General features: G+C 36.6%; 3 protein-coding genes and 1 non-coding gene across 5 annotated transcripts; all 4 read left to right on the top strand.

The window, feature by feature from the left end:
- On the top strand, nucleotides 1-3,536 carry LOC102616725 (disease resistance RPP13-like protein 4). 2 transcript variants are annotated; one of them, XM_006466784.4, is made up of 2 exons: nucleotides 1-168; nucleotides 817-3,536. In XM_006466784.4, the coding sequence occupies exon 2, from the start codon at nucleotides 852-854 to the stop codon at nucleotides 3,399-3,401; it is 2,550 nt and encodes an 849-aa protein (XP_006466847.1). In that variant the 5' UTR covers nucleotides 1-168; nucleotides 817-851; the 3' UTR covers nucleotides 3,402-3,536. The 2 variants fall into 2 exon arrangements, with proteins under 2 accessions (XP_006466847.1, XP_006466849.1); XM_006466786.4 differs by having other exon boundaries at nucleotides 14-168; nucleotides 789-3,536.
- Nucleotides 3,537-3,839: 303 nt separating this feature from the next.
- On the top strand, nucleotides 3,840-6,190 carry LOC102617425 (thioredoxin domain-containing protein PLP3B). Its single transcript, XM_006466787.4, has 8 exons — nucleotides 3,840-4,190; nucleotides 4,523-4,594; nucleotides 4,679-4,726; nucleotides 4,855-4,997; nucleotides 5,115-5,187; nucleotides 5,347-5,408; nucleotides 5,757-5,854; nucleotides 5,924-6,190. Exons 1-8 carry the CDS (start codon nucleotides 4,107-4,109, stop codon nucleotides 6,031-6,033), a joined length of 690 nt encoding a protein of 229 aa, XP_006466850.1. The 5' UTR covers nucleotides 3,840-4,106; the 3' UTR covers nucleotides 6,034-6,190.
- Nucleotides 6,191-6,702: 512 nt separating this feature from the next.
- LOC102624449 (phosphatidylinositol/phosphatidylcholine transfer protein SFH12) lies at nucleotides 6,703-10,887 on the top strand. The gene is made up of 15 exons (XM_006467087.4): nucleotides 6,703-7,148; nucleotides 7,263-7,416; nucleotides 7,538-7,784; nucleotides 7,903-8,002; nucleotides 8,130-8,396; nucleotides 8,492-8,569; nucleotides 8,695-8,796; nucleotides 8,913-8,962; nucleotides 9,042-9,141; nucleotides 9,241-9,336; nucleotides 9,429-9,503; nucleotides 9,625-9,745; nucleotides 9,842-10,221; nucleotides 10,338-10,412; nucleotides 10,521-10,887. Exons 2-15 carry the CDS (start codon nucleotides 7,383-7,385, stop codon nucleotides 10,530-10,532), a joined length of 1,737 nt encoding a protein of 578 aa, XP_006467150.2. The 5' UTR covers nucleotides 6,703-7,148; nucleotides 7,263-7,382; the 3' UTR covers nucleotides 10,533-10,887.
- Nucleotides 10,888-11,758: 871 nt separating this feature from the next.
- TRNAH-GUG (transfer RNA histidin (anticodon GUG)) lies at nucleotides 11,759-11,830 on the top strand. Its single transcript has one exon. It is a non-coding gene; the product is annotated as a tRNA-His (tRNA).
- The last annotated feature ends 1,562 nt before the right edge of the window (nucleotides 11,831-13,392 follow it).

The following is a 13,392-nucleotide window of genomic DNA, read 5'->3' as shown; positions in this document are numbered from 1 at the left end:
CAGATAGAGGATCAGAGAAGCAAAATAAAAGTCGAACCTTCCTTGTAACTCAATCTGTCCATCTGGTTTGACCGCTAAAACCTGTGCTTATATTATCATTATATTTCCGCCATTTTCAATGAATTACTGAGTTCTGAGAGATTACGAAAGGCTTCCAAGAATTTGATTGTAAGTACATTTTTCTTGATTTTTTTTGTTTTTCTTCTATTTTTTAATAAATCTTGTTCTTCCGATTGACTTGATTAGTAGTTTTGTATGAAAAAGGAAACCTATTGGCATGAAGGTTAACTGTGCAGATAACCCAGTTGCAGGCAGATTTAGAATTTGACGTAACGCATATTTAAAATTTACTTTCTTTCTTTTTTAACATCAGAATTGAGCTACTTATGACAGAAATCAAAAGAAAATGAAAGTCATTTATGTTGTTATTCTTGTATTGAATCAGACTTACATTGAATTCCTGCTAGGTGTTTCTGCTTAGCTCATAGCCACCAATTCTCCAAGTTAGTACTTCCCTTGTTATTTCTGGATGCTGATGCCGGGGAAGGAACCAGGAAATTTTTTTGATTAAGAGCATTAACTGACGTTTAAATTTATAAATGATTACTGTTGTATATTCTGAGATTAGAAACAATTCACATCCTACCCGTTTTAATTCATAGTTAACAAGAGTTCAACCCAAGAATATTTTCTATATGTTTCCTGTAGTCTTTTTATCATATGAATTGCTAATGGAATTTCCTCGCAAGTGATGGTACTTACATTCTAGCAACTCATTTCTATTTTAGCCCTCGGCTTAATGTTCAATATTTTCAGCTTTTCCCTTGCTTCATATTTGTGGGGGAGAAAGTATGGCGGATGCAGTGGTGCAGATATTCTTGGAAAGGCTACTTATCACTCTTACGGAACAGACTGGCTATGTGAATGAATTCAGGGACCAGTTTGAGAGGTTACAGAGTGAGCTTCAGTTCATGCAGAGCTTCCTGGCAGATGCAGACAGGCTTAAGAGGAAGAGAAATTCCCAAACTCTACGCACGTTCATGGCTGAGCTGCGGGAGCTGATTTATGAAGCTGAAGACATTCTGGCAGACTGTCATCTCCAATCAAGGGATGAGGATCAACTTTCCAATGTTTGGTTGACTTTTCTATATCCTCCAAATATTTCATTTCGGTATCAAACTGGAAAGCGCCTCAGAGAAATCAATGACAAAATCACCAAGATTAAACACAACATAGCGTCTTTTCTTAATGTCCCACTTTTCACCCGGACAGACACAATGGATGCACGCAATGACCAAATGAGCAGATGGAGCTGCCCTGTATATGACCATACCTTAGTGGTTGGATTGGAAGGCGACACAAGGAAGATTAAAGATTGGCTATTTGAAGCAGAGGAAGGGATACTAGCAATTGGCGTTGTTGGTATGGGTGGATTGGGAAAGACCACAATTGCTCAGAAGGTATTCAATGACAGAGAAATAGAGAATTGGTTTGAAAGAAGAATGTGGGTTTCTGTTTCTCAAACATTTACTGAAGAACAAATTATGAGAAGCATGTTGAGGAATTTGGGTGATGCAAGTGCTGGAGATGACAGAGGGGAGCTGTTAAGGAAAATTAACCAATATCTATTAGGCAAGAGGTATTTGATTGTGATGGATGATGTCTGGGGAGAAGACCTTGCTTGGTGGCGTAGAATCTATGAAGGATTACCTAAGGGAAAAGGAAGTAGTATCATTATCACCACAAGAAATGGGAAAGTCTCCCAGAAAATGGGAGTGAAGAAGGCAAGGATGCATTTTCCCAAATTCCTCAGTGAGGATGATAGCTGGTTGTTGTTCAGAAAAATAGCATTTGCAGCAACTGAAGGAGAGTGTCAGCACCCTTCGCTAGAGGGTGTTGGAAAGGAGATTGTAGAGAAGTGCAAGGGGCTTCCATTAGCAATCAAGGCAGTTGGAGGCATGATGCTCTATAAACCACCAACTTATAATGAATGGAGGCGAACGGCAGATAATTTTCGGGATGAACTGGCAGAAAATGACGACTCTGTGATGGCTTCACTGCAGCTTAGTTACGATGAGCTCCCCCCTTACCTGAAATCATGCTTTCTGAGTTTCTCTGTTTATCCTGAGGACTGTGTCATAAGGAAAGAGCAATTAGTTTACTGGTGGATTGGCGAGGGATTTGTCCCTCAGAGAAATGGTAGATCATCAATTGAAGCTGGAGAAGATTGTTTCTCAGGGTTAACAAATAGATGCTTGGTAGAAGTGGTTGATAAGGCTTACAATAAAATGATTAGCACTTGCAAAATTCATGACATGGTCCGTGACTTGGTGATCAGAGTGGCAGAGGAGGATGCATTTTCGAAACCAAATGGTTTGAATTGTCGTCATCTGGGGGTCACAAGCGATGTGGAAAGCAAGCAACTTATATCTAATCTAAAGTTGCGAGCTTTGATGTCCACCACCAAAACTGCTGAAGTGAATAACATTGCATCAAATCTTGCAACAAAGTTTAGTGAATGTCGTTATTTGCGAGTTCTAGATATATCCAGATCTATCTTTGAACTGCCTCTCAAAGGTTTATTATCTCAGACTGGTTCTCTCCAACACCTAAGTTATCTTTGCTTAAGCAACACCCACCCTTTGATACATCTTCCCCCTTCTTTGAAGAAACTTAAGAACCTTCAGATTTTGGATGTCAGTTACTGTCAAAACCTTAAGATGCTGCCCTCTTATGTTCAGTCATTCATCCAGCTCAGAGCATTAGATGTAACTCATTGTGGTTCCCTTCAGTACTTACCAAAAGGCTTCGGAAAGCTTTTGAACCTTGAAGTTCTGTTGGGATTTAGACCTGCTAGATCAAGCCAACCAGAAGGCTGTCGGATTTCTGAGTTGAAGAATTTGACTAGACTTAGGAAACTTGGATTGCAGCTTACTTGTGGTGATGAGATTGAAGAAGATGCATTGGTAAACCTGAGAGAGCTGCAGTTTCTGTCAATAAGTTGCTTTGACAGCCATGGCAGTGACCTCATTGCCAAAATTGATGAGCTTTATCCTCCAGAGCAACTGGATGAGCTCTCTCTGAATTTTTATCCCGGGAAAACAAGTCCTGTCTGGCTCAATCCTGCCTCGCTTCCTATGTTAAGATATCTTTCCGTCTGTTCAGGAAACCTTTCAAAAATGCATGACAGCTTTTGGGGGGAGAATAATACTGTCTGGAAAATCGAGGCCCTATTGTTTGAATCTCTATCAGATTTGGGAATCGAATGGACGAGGTTGCAAGGGGTTATGCCATCCTTACATATTGTGAATGCTAGTTGGTGTCCGGAGTTGGACTCTTTCCCAATTGAAGATGTTGGATTCAGAGGAGGTGTCTGGATCAAGGAAGAGCATAGCCGTTAGCCACCATATCTAAACTAAACAACCAAGACAATTTTTTAACTAGTTCAAGTTATATTAATATCCATTTTTTGATTCATGTAAAAACTTTATTGTTATTTTTATGGCAAACAATATCACTGTGAAATGATTTCTTTTCTTTGTTATATGTTAGATATTTCACTAGCAACCATGCGTTTGCTATGCTTCACTAGCTTGTGTGGTGTTCTAAATTAGTAGTTGTATGTGTCTCTCTTTGAAGTGAATCATTCAGCTTCGTTATTCAACTTTGTCGAACTAATTGGAATTCAAAAGAGTAAGGCACGCCTAAAATTATTAATCCTACAAAATTCATCCATACAAACTAATAATTTTGTAAAAGAGGTTCAATCATAATTTTTACGATTTCAAGGGGGTCGAATGAAAATATATCAAATTAACAACTTAGCAGACACCACGCCAGGATACTGAAAGCAAAAGAGATTGAGAGAGCCTTGAGCCCTGAGAGCGAGAGGGCGTCGCACGGCGAAGCTGTCTCTTTACCCGGTCCGATCGGAAACCACAAACCAGTTATTGTATTAAAAAGAATTAAAGATCCCATTTTTCTGTTGCAAAAACTCTGAGACTCGAAACTATCACTCCGTCACTCCTCTGATCTTTCTACCGAAGTTACGTTGTATTTTAGATCTGCTCCCTTCAATTAAGCAATCCCTTAGTTGTTAAGGAGAAATGGATCCCGATTCTGTGAAATCGACTCTGTCTAACTTGGCATTTGGGAATGTAATTGCGGCAGCTGCTCGTGATTATCAAAAGGTTCCATTCTCTATTTCTATCTTCTTTTATTCTTTTAATTTCATGGATGCGAACAAATAATTGGCTTATAATAGCGAACTATCACGCAAATCTTCACTTGATAATTCAATAACCGGTAAATTCATTCGGAAGGTTTTACTCAATACGGCGATACTTTTAGAACCCTTTTGGTTATTTTTTAAACTGTCGTTGAGAGAGTGACTTTCGCTATATTTATACCCCAATATTTTAATACCCAGAAATTCCATTCCTCGATGAATTGTTGAAGTTTTCAGCATAACATTAATGACGGCTATTATGATGTATAAAGGGTATATATACTGGTCTTACAGGAACTGCTTGATAAAGAGAAGGCTCAGGCTTCAAGTTCTAACGACGAAGTTGACCTCGATGAACTGATGGATGTAAGTTAGTATTTATATCTACAGTGTAAAATTATAAACGTGTCTAGTCATTTCATCTCATATGGAATTGCAATGCCTTTGCAGGATCCTGAGCTGGAAAAATTGCATTCGGACAGGATTGCAGCTCTCAAGGTTAGATTTTTTTTTTTTTGTGTCCTTTTAACCCCTTGGTGAACTGCTGTGCGATTTGGTAGCTAGCTTTGGCCTCTGGGTTGAGATTTCTGAATTTGTCATTCACGTTAAAAAAATTATTTCAATAGAAAGAAGCTGAGAAGCGACAAGTCTTGCAAATGAAAGGACATGGAGAATACAGGGAGATAGGTGAAGGGGATTTCTTGGCTGAAGTCACTGGAAGTGAGAAAGCGATTTGCCACTTCTACCATAAGGAGTTCTATCGCTGCAAGTAAATCCTCTGTTTAAAATATTGCTCCCATACACATGTACACCGATACATTGGTTTGCACGCATAATTAATGTATCAAGATTTATGTATCTGACCATGTTGATGGAATATTTTAAGGATAATGGATAAACATTTGAAGGCCCTTGCACCAAAGCATATTGGTACGAAGTTTATCAAGCTGGATGCAGAGGTTAGTATTCACAAGCACTCTTGTTCTCCAGTTGAATTGAGATTTTTCATCGACTGAGGCTTATGCTGTTAGATTGTAAAACAAAATTTCATCTTAAGTCATTCAAAATGTTAAGCTGCACATAATGCCTTATGGAATATCATCATTGTTATATTGCAGAATGCACCCTTCTTCGTGACCAAACTTGGAATTAAAACTTTGCCTTGTGTCATAATATTCAGGTCAGACAATGTGTGATGCCTTTTAATTTTTCTATTTTTATGCACATTTTGCTATCTTTTACGGCATATGAGTTGAGGTTTGTTGGCTTCGAGAACAACTAAGAAATTGGAGTATACAAAATTCATTCTAATTGTCATAACCCGAGCAGTAATGACGCATGGGTAGTGGTAATCTACTCCCTTGTGATTCCCATTATCTTTCTGGACATGACAAAAATGAATGTCCAGCTGAAATGATATACCCTATGCCCAATGGAATAATTGTTTTGCATCACCTGTCGAATGTAGAAACTAATAATGTTTTCTAATCAAATATTAATACTAAATCATAACACTGTTTGCATTCAGAAAAGGAATTGCTATAGATAGGCTGGTTGGATTTCAAGATCTGGGAGGAAAAGATGATTTCACCACAAAGACACTTGAGGTTCTACTAGTAAAGAAAGGTATTGCCTCTGCCCTGATGTAGTTCAACTCGTAGCTTAAACTTGTGTCTGAAACCCTTTATTTTATAGGTGTAATTAGCGAGAAGAAAGAGAATGAAGATGATGAAGAGGATGAATATCAGGAGAATAGGCACAGGACGGTGAGATGCTCTGTGGATCCAGACTCTGATTCTGACTGACGTGAAATCTGAAAATGAAAATGTGGTTTCTTTCCTGGAATGTCAGTTGACTTAATAAATGTGAGCTTGTATAACTATTTTCACATTTAAGGTTTTTCTATTGTCCCAAGAAAATCATTTTTGTGATTAAAAAAGTAGTTATAAATTTATTATTCTAGCAATGTTGTTGACGGCAAGCGCTTCTGCCATTAGATCAAGGGATACAACCATTGGTTAGTTCAGATCATTGATAGCTACATTGAAGCTTGTTTAATACTCGAAAAGAAAGCAATTCTAGTTCTTTTTAAAGGTTTAATTTTATTTAACTTTTTTTTCCTTTTCCTTTTTTTTTTTTATATGGAAGTTTATAAATGACTTGAACTTGAAGGATGTTTTATTGCATTTTGCAACAGAAGTGGAGCTTGAGGAGAAAAAGAAATATTGACTGAATTGTTTGAGTTTTTTTTTTTTTTTTTTTTTCGGCTTAAGAAATGTTAATAAAGGCAAAATAATATTGCTCAAGTACATAGAAATTTTAGGTTTACGGTATTCATTTTTCTGGTCCAATTCTGTGTCCCGTTAAAGCGTCGTACAAACTTTGGTCATGCTTAATTTTCATCACAGTTTCTAATTGCTATGGACATGGTTGTAATTAACAATTGATCTTAATCCCATATAGAGAGAGAGAGAGAGAGAGCATACGTACAACCTAATGACCTAGATCTTGAAATCTCAGATCTGGGCGGATTTTCAGGCAAGAGATGCCACGTGGCGGAATAATATTGGACATGTAAGTCTAGCGTTCCATTAAGCAAAGTCTTCCTTTTCAGGCCCGGATAACTGAATAATCTACGAAAGTGGCGGGAAAAGAGGTTAAAAGATACCGTCAAGATTATGAATGGAGTGGCCTTACATTTCGCCACGCACGGTCAATTACAGCCAACAGCCATCGAACCTCACCTCAACAAGGCCGCGAACATTGATTGTTTTAGGGAAGCCCAAAAAAAGTAAACAACGCCACTTATTAGCTCATCGTATCTCTCCGCCAATTCCTAAGGACGCTGCATTTACTGAGAATTCTTCGGTCTTTTGTACTTAAATCTCCCAACTTCATCTCTTTTGCTCTTCGGCAGAGGGTAACTACTCCTTTTTAAACCTTTCTTTCTCACTCTCAATCAGTCTTTGATACTCTTTTTGTTCGTGTTTGATTTTTTTTTCCTCTGACGTACATTTTGTTCAAACGTTGGCAGGCATTTGATGCAAATATATAGTTCTGGCATCTCGTGATATGAGTGCTTGATTCTTCTGCCCTTTGCTGCGTCACCAACCCGTTTAAAGCAAAGTAAATACCTAAACGAGTGTTAAATCTCATGGCCGCATGTGGAATCCTCTCTCCCAGACAAGGTATCAGAATCTTTGAATATTATTTATTAATACTATTTTTCTAGGTTCGTTAGTAGTTCGTGCCTGTATTAATTATTACTATCGATTGTAACTAATATGGTTGTCGGTTTTGTAACACCAGAAAATGAGATTTTTGAGGATGAGAAAAAGACCAGGATTGGGTCATTGAAGAAGGTAGCAATTAGTGCTTCAAACAAGTTCAGGCATTCTTTGAAAAGGGGAAGGAGAAGTAGTAAGGTGATGTCTGTGGTTGAGATTGAGGATGTGCATGACGCCGAAGAAATTAAGGCCGTTGATGCGCTTCGTCAAGCTCTTATATTAGAGGAATTGTTGCCCTCAAGACACGATGATTATCATATGATGCTCAGGTTTATTTGCTTCTTCCCTTTCCTCTTCTTCTACAGCCTAGATGATACATATAACATCCCTATATTCCTTTGTGAACCTCTAAACCTTTTACTTTTGAATTTGAATTTACGCATACAGATTCTTGAAGGCCAGGAAATTCGATATAGAAAAAACAAAACAAATGTGGTCAGATATGCTTCAGTGGAGAAAGGAGTTTGGTACTGATGATATTATGCAGGTATTAATCATTCATAAAAATTAAACAACCAGGCTTTGGAGGCTTTCGAATTAATTCTTCTACGGAGTTGTTAGTTTAATCTAGAATTTTTGGACCAGAAGTTTAATTAGATTCATCTTTCTTTAAGGATTTTGAATTTAAGGAATTGAGCCAAGTCTTGGAATGTTATCCCCATGGTCATCATGGAGTAGACAAGGAAGGACAACCTGTATATATTGAGAGATTAGGCTTAGTTGATGCTACCAAGCTCATGCAAGTAACGAATATGGAGCGCTATCTCAACTACCATGTACGGGAATTTGAGAGGACCTTTGATATCAAGTTTCCAGCATGTTCGATTGCAGCAAAAAAGCACATTGATCAAAGTACAACAATCCTTGATGTGCAAGGAGTGGTATGTGAAAATAACTTACAGATTAGTTCTCCGGATCAACGCTTAATCTCTTCTAAAGCACATTGTTTTGATTTTAACACGATGTTATGCTACAGGGTCTTAAAAGTTTTAATAAGGCTGCCAGGGAACTAATTACTCAGATTCAGAAAATTGATGGTGACAATTACCCTGAGGTTCTAATTCATCTCTATTCTTAGTTAGCAGCCATCCAAGTCTTTGGTTGGCCTCTCTATGGAATCTCCAAGTACTAGCTGTAGATGACAGAATTCTGATGAGTAATTTCTTTTCCTTACTACAGACCTTGAACCGGATGTTCATCATTAATGCTGGTTCAGGATTTAGAATGTTGTGGAATACGATTAAGTCCTTCCTTGATCCAAAGACCACGGCAAAGATTCATGTAAGGATACACACACGTCATATTGCTCATGTTGCCTTGAAAGTTGATGGCATGTCATTCGCAGATTATTTTGATCAAGGGAATATATCTGATCAGTGAAATATACTATTGAACAGGTGCTAGGGAACAAATATCAGAGCAAGTTGCTGGAAATTATTGACGCTAGGTAAACTTATAATGCACAACTTGGCTTCATTTGGTACTTTTGTCGTTTAAATTTATCAGTGGTTTGGCTTTTGCACCAGTGAGTTGCCGGAGTTTTTGGGAGGTAGCTGTACTTGTGCTGATCAAGGGGGTTGTATGCGGTCTGATAAGGGCCCATGGAAAGACCCAGATATCTTGAAGGTAACCCTGGCACTTTTGCTTTGAATAACAAGACTGATTTTCTTGTTCATAGCTGCTCTTGAATTAGCTATCTAAAAATGTTGATCCATGGACCTGTAGATGGTTCAAAACGGTGACCACAAATGTAAAAATATGGGTGGGGCTCAAAAACCTGAGGAGAAGACAATTTCTGAGGACGAGACAATAAGCTTCAAGGTTTCACTTGTTCTCTGAAACATACTTGTCTTTCCATGTTGTTTTTGAGTCCTTGTTCTTGTCATTGATCAAGTATGTACAATTTTACTCAGAAAATTGAGACTTCCAATGCGGAGAGCCCCAAGGAACAGTGTCCGAGGCTCTCTCCTATTCAGGAAGAGTTTAATGTACAAGTTCTTCCAGTTCCTCCTTACTCTCAATTTCCCTTTCTGGTCATTATGAATGATTCACTGGTATCCATTGCTAATTTTTCCTTTCCCTTTTTTTTCACGAAATTGAACCCCACAGATTATGAAGCAAAATTTCCACAAGTCCTTCAAGTACGATGATCGTTTTGTGCCAATGGTCGATAAACCTGTGGATGCAAGTTGGCAAAAAGTAGTTGAGAATGAAAAATTCTATCTGAAAGGTATCACTCCGTGCTTGTGCCCGTGAAATAGAGAGTTTATTTGTCTTCTTGATAAAAGAGGAAACGACTATATATTTGAACTGAATTGTCTGTCAGTTGGAGCTGAAGATTACAACATGCGGCATGAGGTTCCTGAAGGGAATATTAGCTCTCAGCTTTTCACTGGAGTGATGGCCTTCGTTATGGGCATCGTAACGATGATCAGAGTGACAAAAAATATGCCTAAAAAGCTAACAGATGCCACCATCTACTCCAATCCCGGTTACAATGTTGACGAGGTAGACCGGCATAAGTCTACACCTGGAATTTATGGTGCAGAGTACATTGCTGTCATGAAGCGCATGGCTGAATTGGAAGATGCAGTAACCATTTTGAGCGCAAAACCTGCAGCTATGTTAGCGGAGAAGGAGGAAATGTTAAATGCTGCTGTTAGTAGGGTTGATGCTTTGGAGCAAGAGCTGATGTCAACTAGGAGGGTAATATGAATTTCTTACTGAAAAGCTGTGATTCATGTCTTAGGGATTTGTGTGAGTGATAATTCGACGTTCATATACATACAGTGCCATTAATGCACTCATGTTTGATTGCCCAGGCTCTGGAGGATTCACTTGCTCGTCAGGAGGAATTGTTAGCATTTATTGATAAGAAGAAGAAGAAGAAGAAGTTGGTATGCTAATAAGACTAGCTAATAATTTCTTTATAATACCAATATGAGTTTATTATTCATTTAGAGTACGCTTTATCATTTTCAAAATTCTTTTATCTTGCACTGCAGTTCAACTGGTAAACAAAGAAAAGCTGGATACTAAGAGATTCGTAGGAAGATGGTGCTGTGCGTGGTGAAATTATCTCCTTTGAGGCCACCCAAATGCACACTAATTTGTTGATTGATTGTAAAATACATTTAAAAGTTTTGCTCAGATGTACCATGTGGCCGTTTTTTCACTCGTGTATATTTTTTAATTAAAGAAAGGGCTTCTTATTGTAACTTACTTGCAGATGCAAGTAGCTAGGTGAACATTTTATGTAACTTTTCTTTATTTATTTCCATGTGTGACAAATGAGGGGACACAGTGTCCATAAGGGATCGAAGCTTGTGTATACAATCTGTTTAGTGTCTTCTTGATATTTGATATGATAAGTAAAAGGCTGTCTTGTAGTACTCATTGTAATCATTAAGAAAATATTATGAACAAGGCAAGGGCACAAGGCATAGTCTATTAGTCGAGCAAAACTTGAACCCTGTAAAGAAATTAATTATACATTTTTTAATAATAGACACTTTCGCAGTTAATCAAACCTCAATCTAAAATATTAGAAGAATTTCCTTACCTCGTGAATTGTTTCTCTGAGCTCTGAATCTGATGAATTCATAGGGCCGATTAGTGTCCCAAGTTCTCCAAGAAGAATTTTAATTTTCTCAATATATAGCCTTTGACAAGACAAGAAATGTGCTATTCTGCAAATTACTCATGCATCAAAGCTCAAGAAAATCAACTTAAGGAAAGCAAGTTTAGCCGAAGTTGTTTAAACATTGGTGAGTCTTTGGTGTATGTTTGTATACCAAAGTTGTTTAAACATTGCAAAAAATATTGATTTTCACTCAATAGTTGTAAACCGTGCAAACTTTCTTGCAAAAATATCAATTTTCCACTCTTGACTAAATAATACAACCCATTTTTTTTTTTAACTTTTTTCCTTTTTTCTTCAAATTTTGCGTTTTAAATTACAAGTGTATAAAAACAAAGGACAATACACTTAACATACAATAAGTGTAAATTTAAGCAAATTTAAATTTTTGTAATATTTTTCATAATAGTGTAATCTTCAGATTTGGGCAGTCATCGATATGCATGCGCCATTGCGCCGTCACAACGATCCATTACGTGAGAGAGATGTCATTCGTTATTTAATAGAACTATCCTTTGGAGATTCCTGTCATTATCCTGTTTTTGAATCGGCCTAGTCTTTTATATAGTTTATCTAAATTTGTGAGGATATTTTAACAACAAAGTGGCTGTAGTTTAGTGGTAAGAATTCCACGTTGTGGCCGTGGAGACCTGGGCTCGAATCCCAGCAGCCACATGATTTTGATTTGCAAAATTAAAAATAATTTCTTGTTAATTTTTTTATTTCTTTTCCCCACATAGATTAATTATTTCTATACTTAAAGCTACTTCGAATCTATAGTTCAAAATATACATAATTTTAATTCATGACTGTTATTAAAGAATTATTGATTAAAAAACTTCTTTTTTTTTTTAACAACAAGGTTGTACAGTAACAAAAATAGGAAAGTATATAACAAATTTTAAGATTGTGAAAACTCGTAAAATTAGGAGTGCTTATTAAAAAGGAGTATCTTTTTGAATTGATTTAAAAGGTTCTTCCAAATGAACTAATCAACTAAATATAATTGAAAACAACATTTTAGAAAGATAATAGAGGGTGGTGATGTTTCCACCCCATAATTTTTTTAAACTCACCATTCCTAATAAATAATTGTAATAAGTTCACGATATTTTAAAAAATACAAATAAAGAAGAAGTTTGGAGACTTAATCAAATAAAATAAATACCTAAAGTACTCATTTTAAATTATTACAATAAAATAATCATGTAAGACTTATCTTAAAACAACCTTGATAGTCAAAGATACCGATATAAAAAATATTATAATACGAATTTAATTGATTAACTGTAAAATTTTTTGTTGATTTGTATATTTAAGAAATAATAAGAATTTATCATAATTATTTTTTGTTAGTGGGGTGAATTATAAAAAGTAGTGGAGAGAAAATATGCCTACCCTAATAATAGTTTACTGAGGGGCGATAATTGACCTCTCATTTTATTTTGGGCTTGCTTCTCCGAAGTTTCTGGTAACAGACATCGGGCTTGGACCCATAGCTTCCCAAATAGGATTTCCCTAACAACTTCTTCTTGGGCTTGTTTTAATTTGGGGTTTCATAGGGTCACACAGCCTCTTTTTGGATTTTGGTAGTAGATTTCACATTTTTAGGCTTAGCCCTCTTTTTTCATTAGATTGGAGCGTCTCACTCACACCCTTCAAAAGTCCTGATAAAACCCCTCCATTCTATTGAGTTTACAAATTTTGACCTTAATAAAAATTAAATTACAATAAAAGATTAAAAAAAAAATTGTATAATTAGTTTAAATCAACACATGATTACTTTTTAACTAAGAATTTTTCACACCTCATACGTCGTGGTGTTGTACAAATGATTTAGGGAATTATAAAATAAAATAACAAATAATTCCAAAAAGTTTATGACGAAATTTCTATCCCGCCAAATTCTTTTTATCTCCACAAATCACAAATCAAATTGTAGAGCTAAAAAATATTGGGAGAACAACACAAGGGCAAACCCTAGCCGCTTCCCCAACTGTCACACCATTTTAACATAGGGAGGGAGGCTTTATAAGGAAATTGAAGTGTGTCAAAATCTCAATTACTACTCTCTATAGTTCGTGCTATATATTGTTTCAGATAGCTTTTAAGGCGATTGTACACCACCATACGTACCTACCTACATGCATGCATGCATGCATATATAAGTGGAAGATCTATACATCGCTATACGTTTTGAATTGATAATAGCAACAGTAGTCGTGTAAAGGATGCAT

This window comes from Citrus sinensis, chromosome 7 (assembly GCF_022201045.2).
Source record: "Citrus sinensis cultivar Valencia sweet orange chromosome 7, DVS_A1.0, whole genome shotgun sequence".
Taxonomy (NCBI): domain Eukaryota; kingdom Viridiplantae; phylum Streptophyta; class Magnoliopsida; order Sapindales; family Rutaceae; genus Citrus; species Citrus sinensis.
This window is presented reverse-complemented; position numbering and strand designations above follow the sequence as displayed.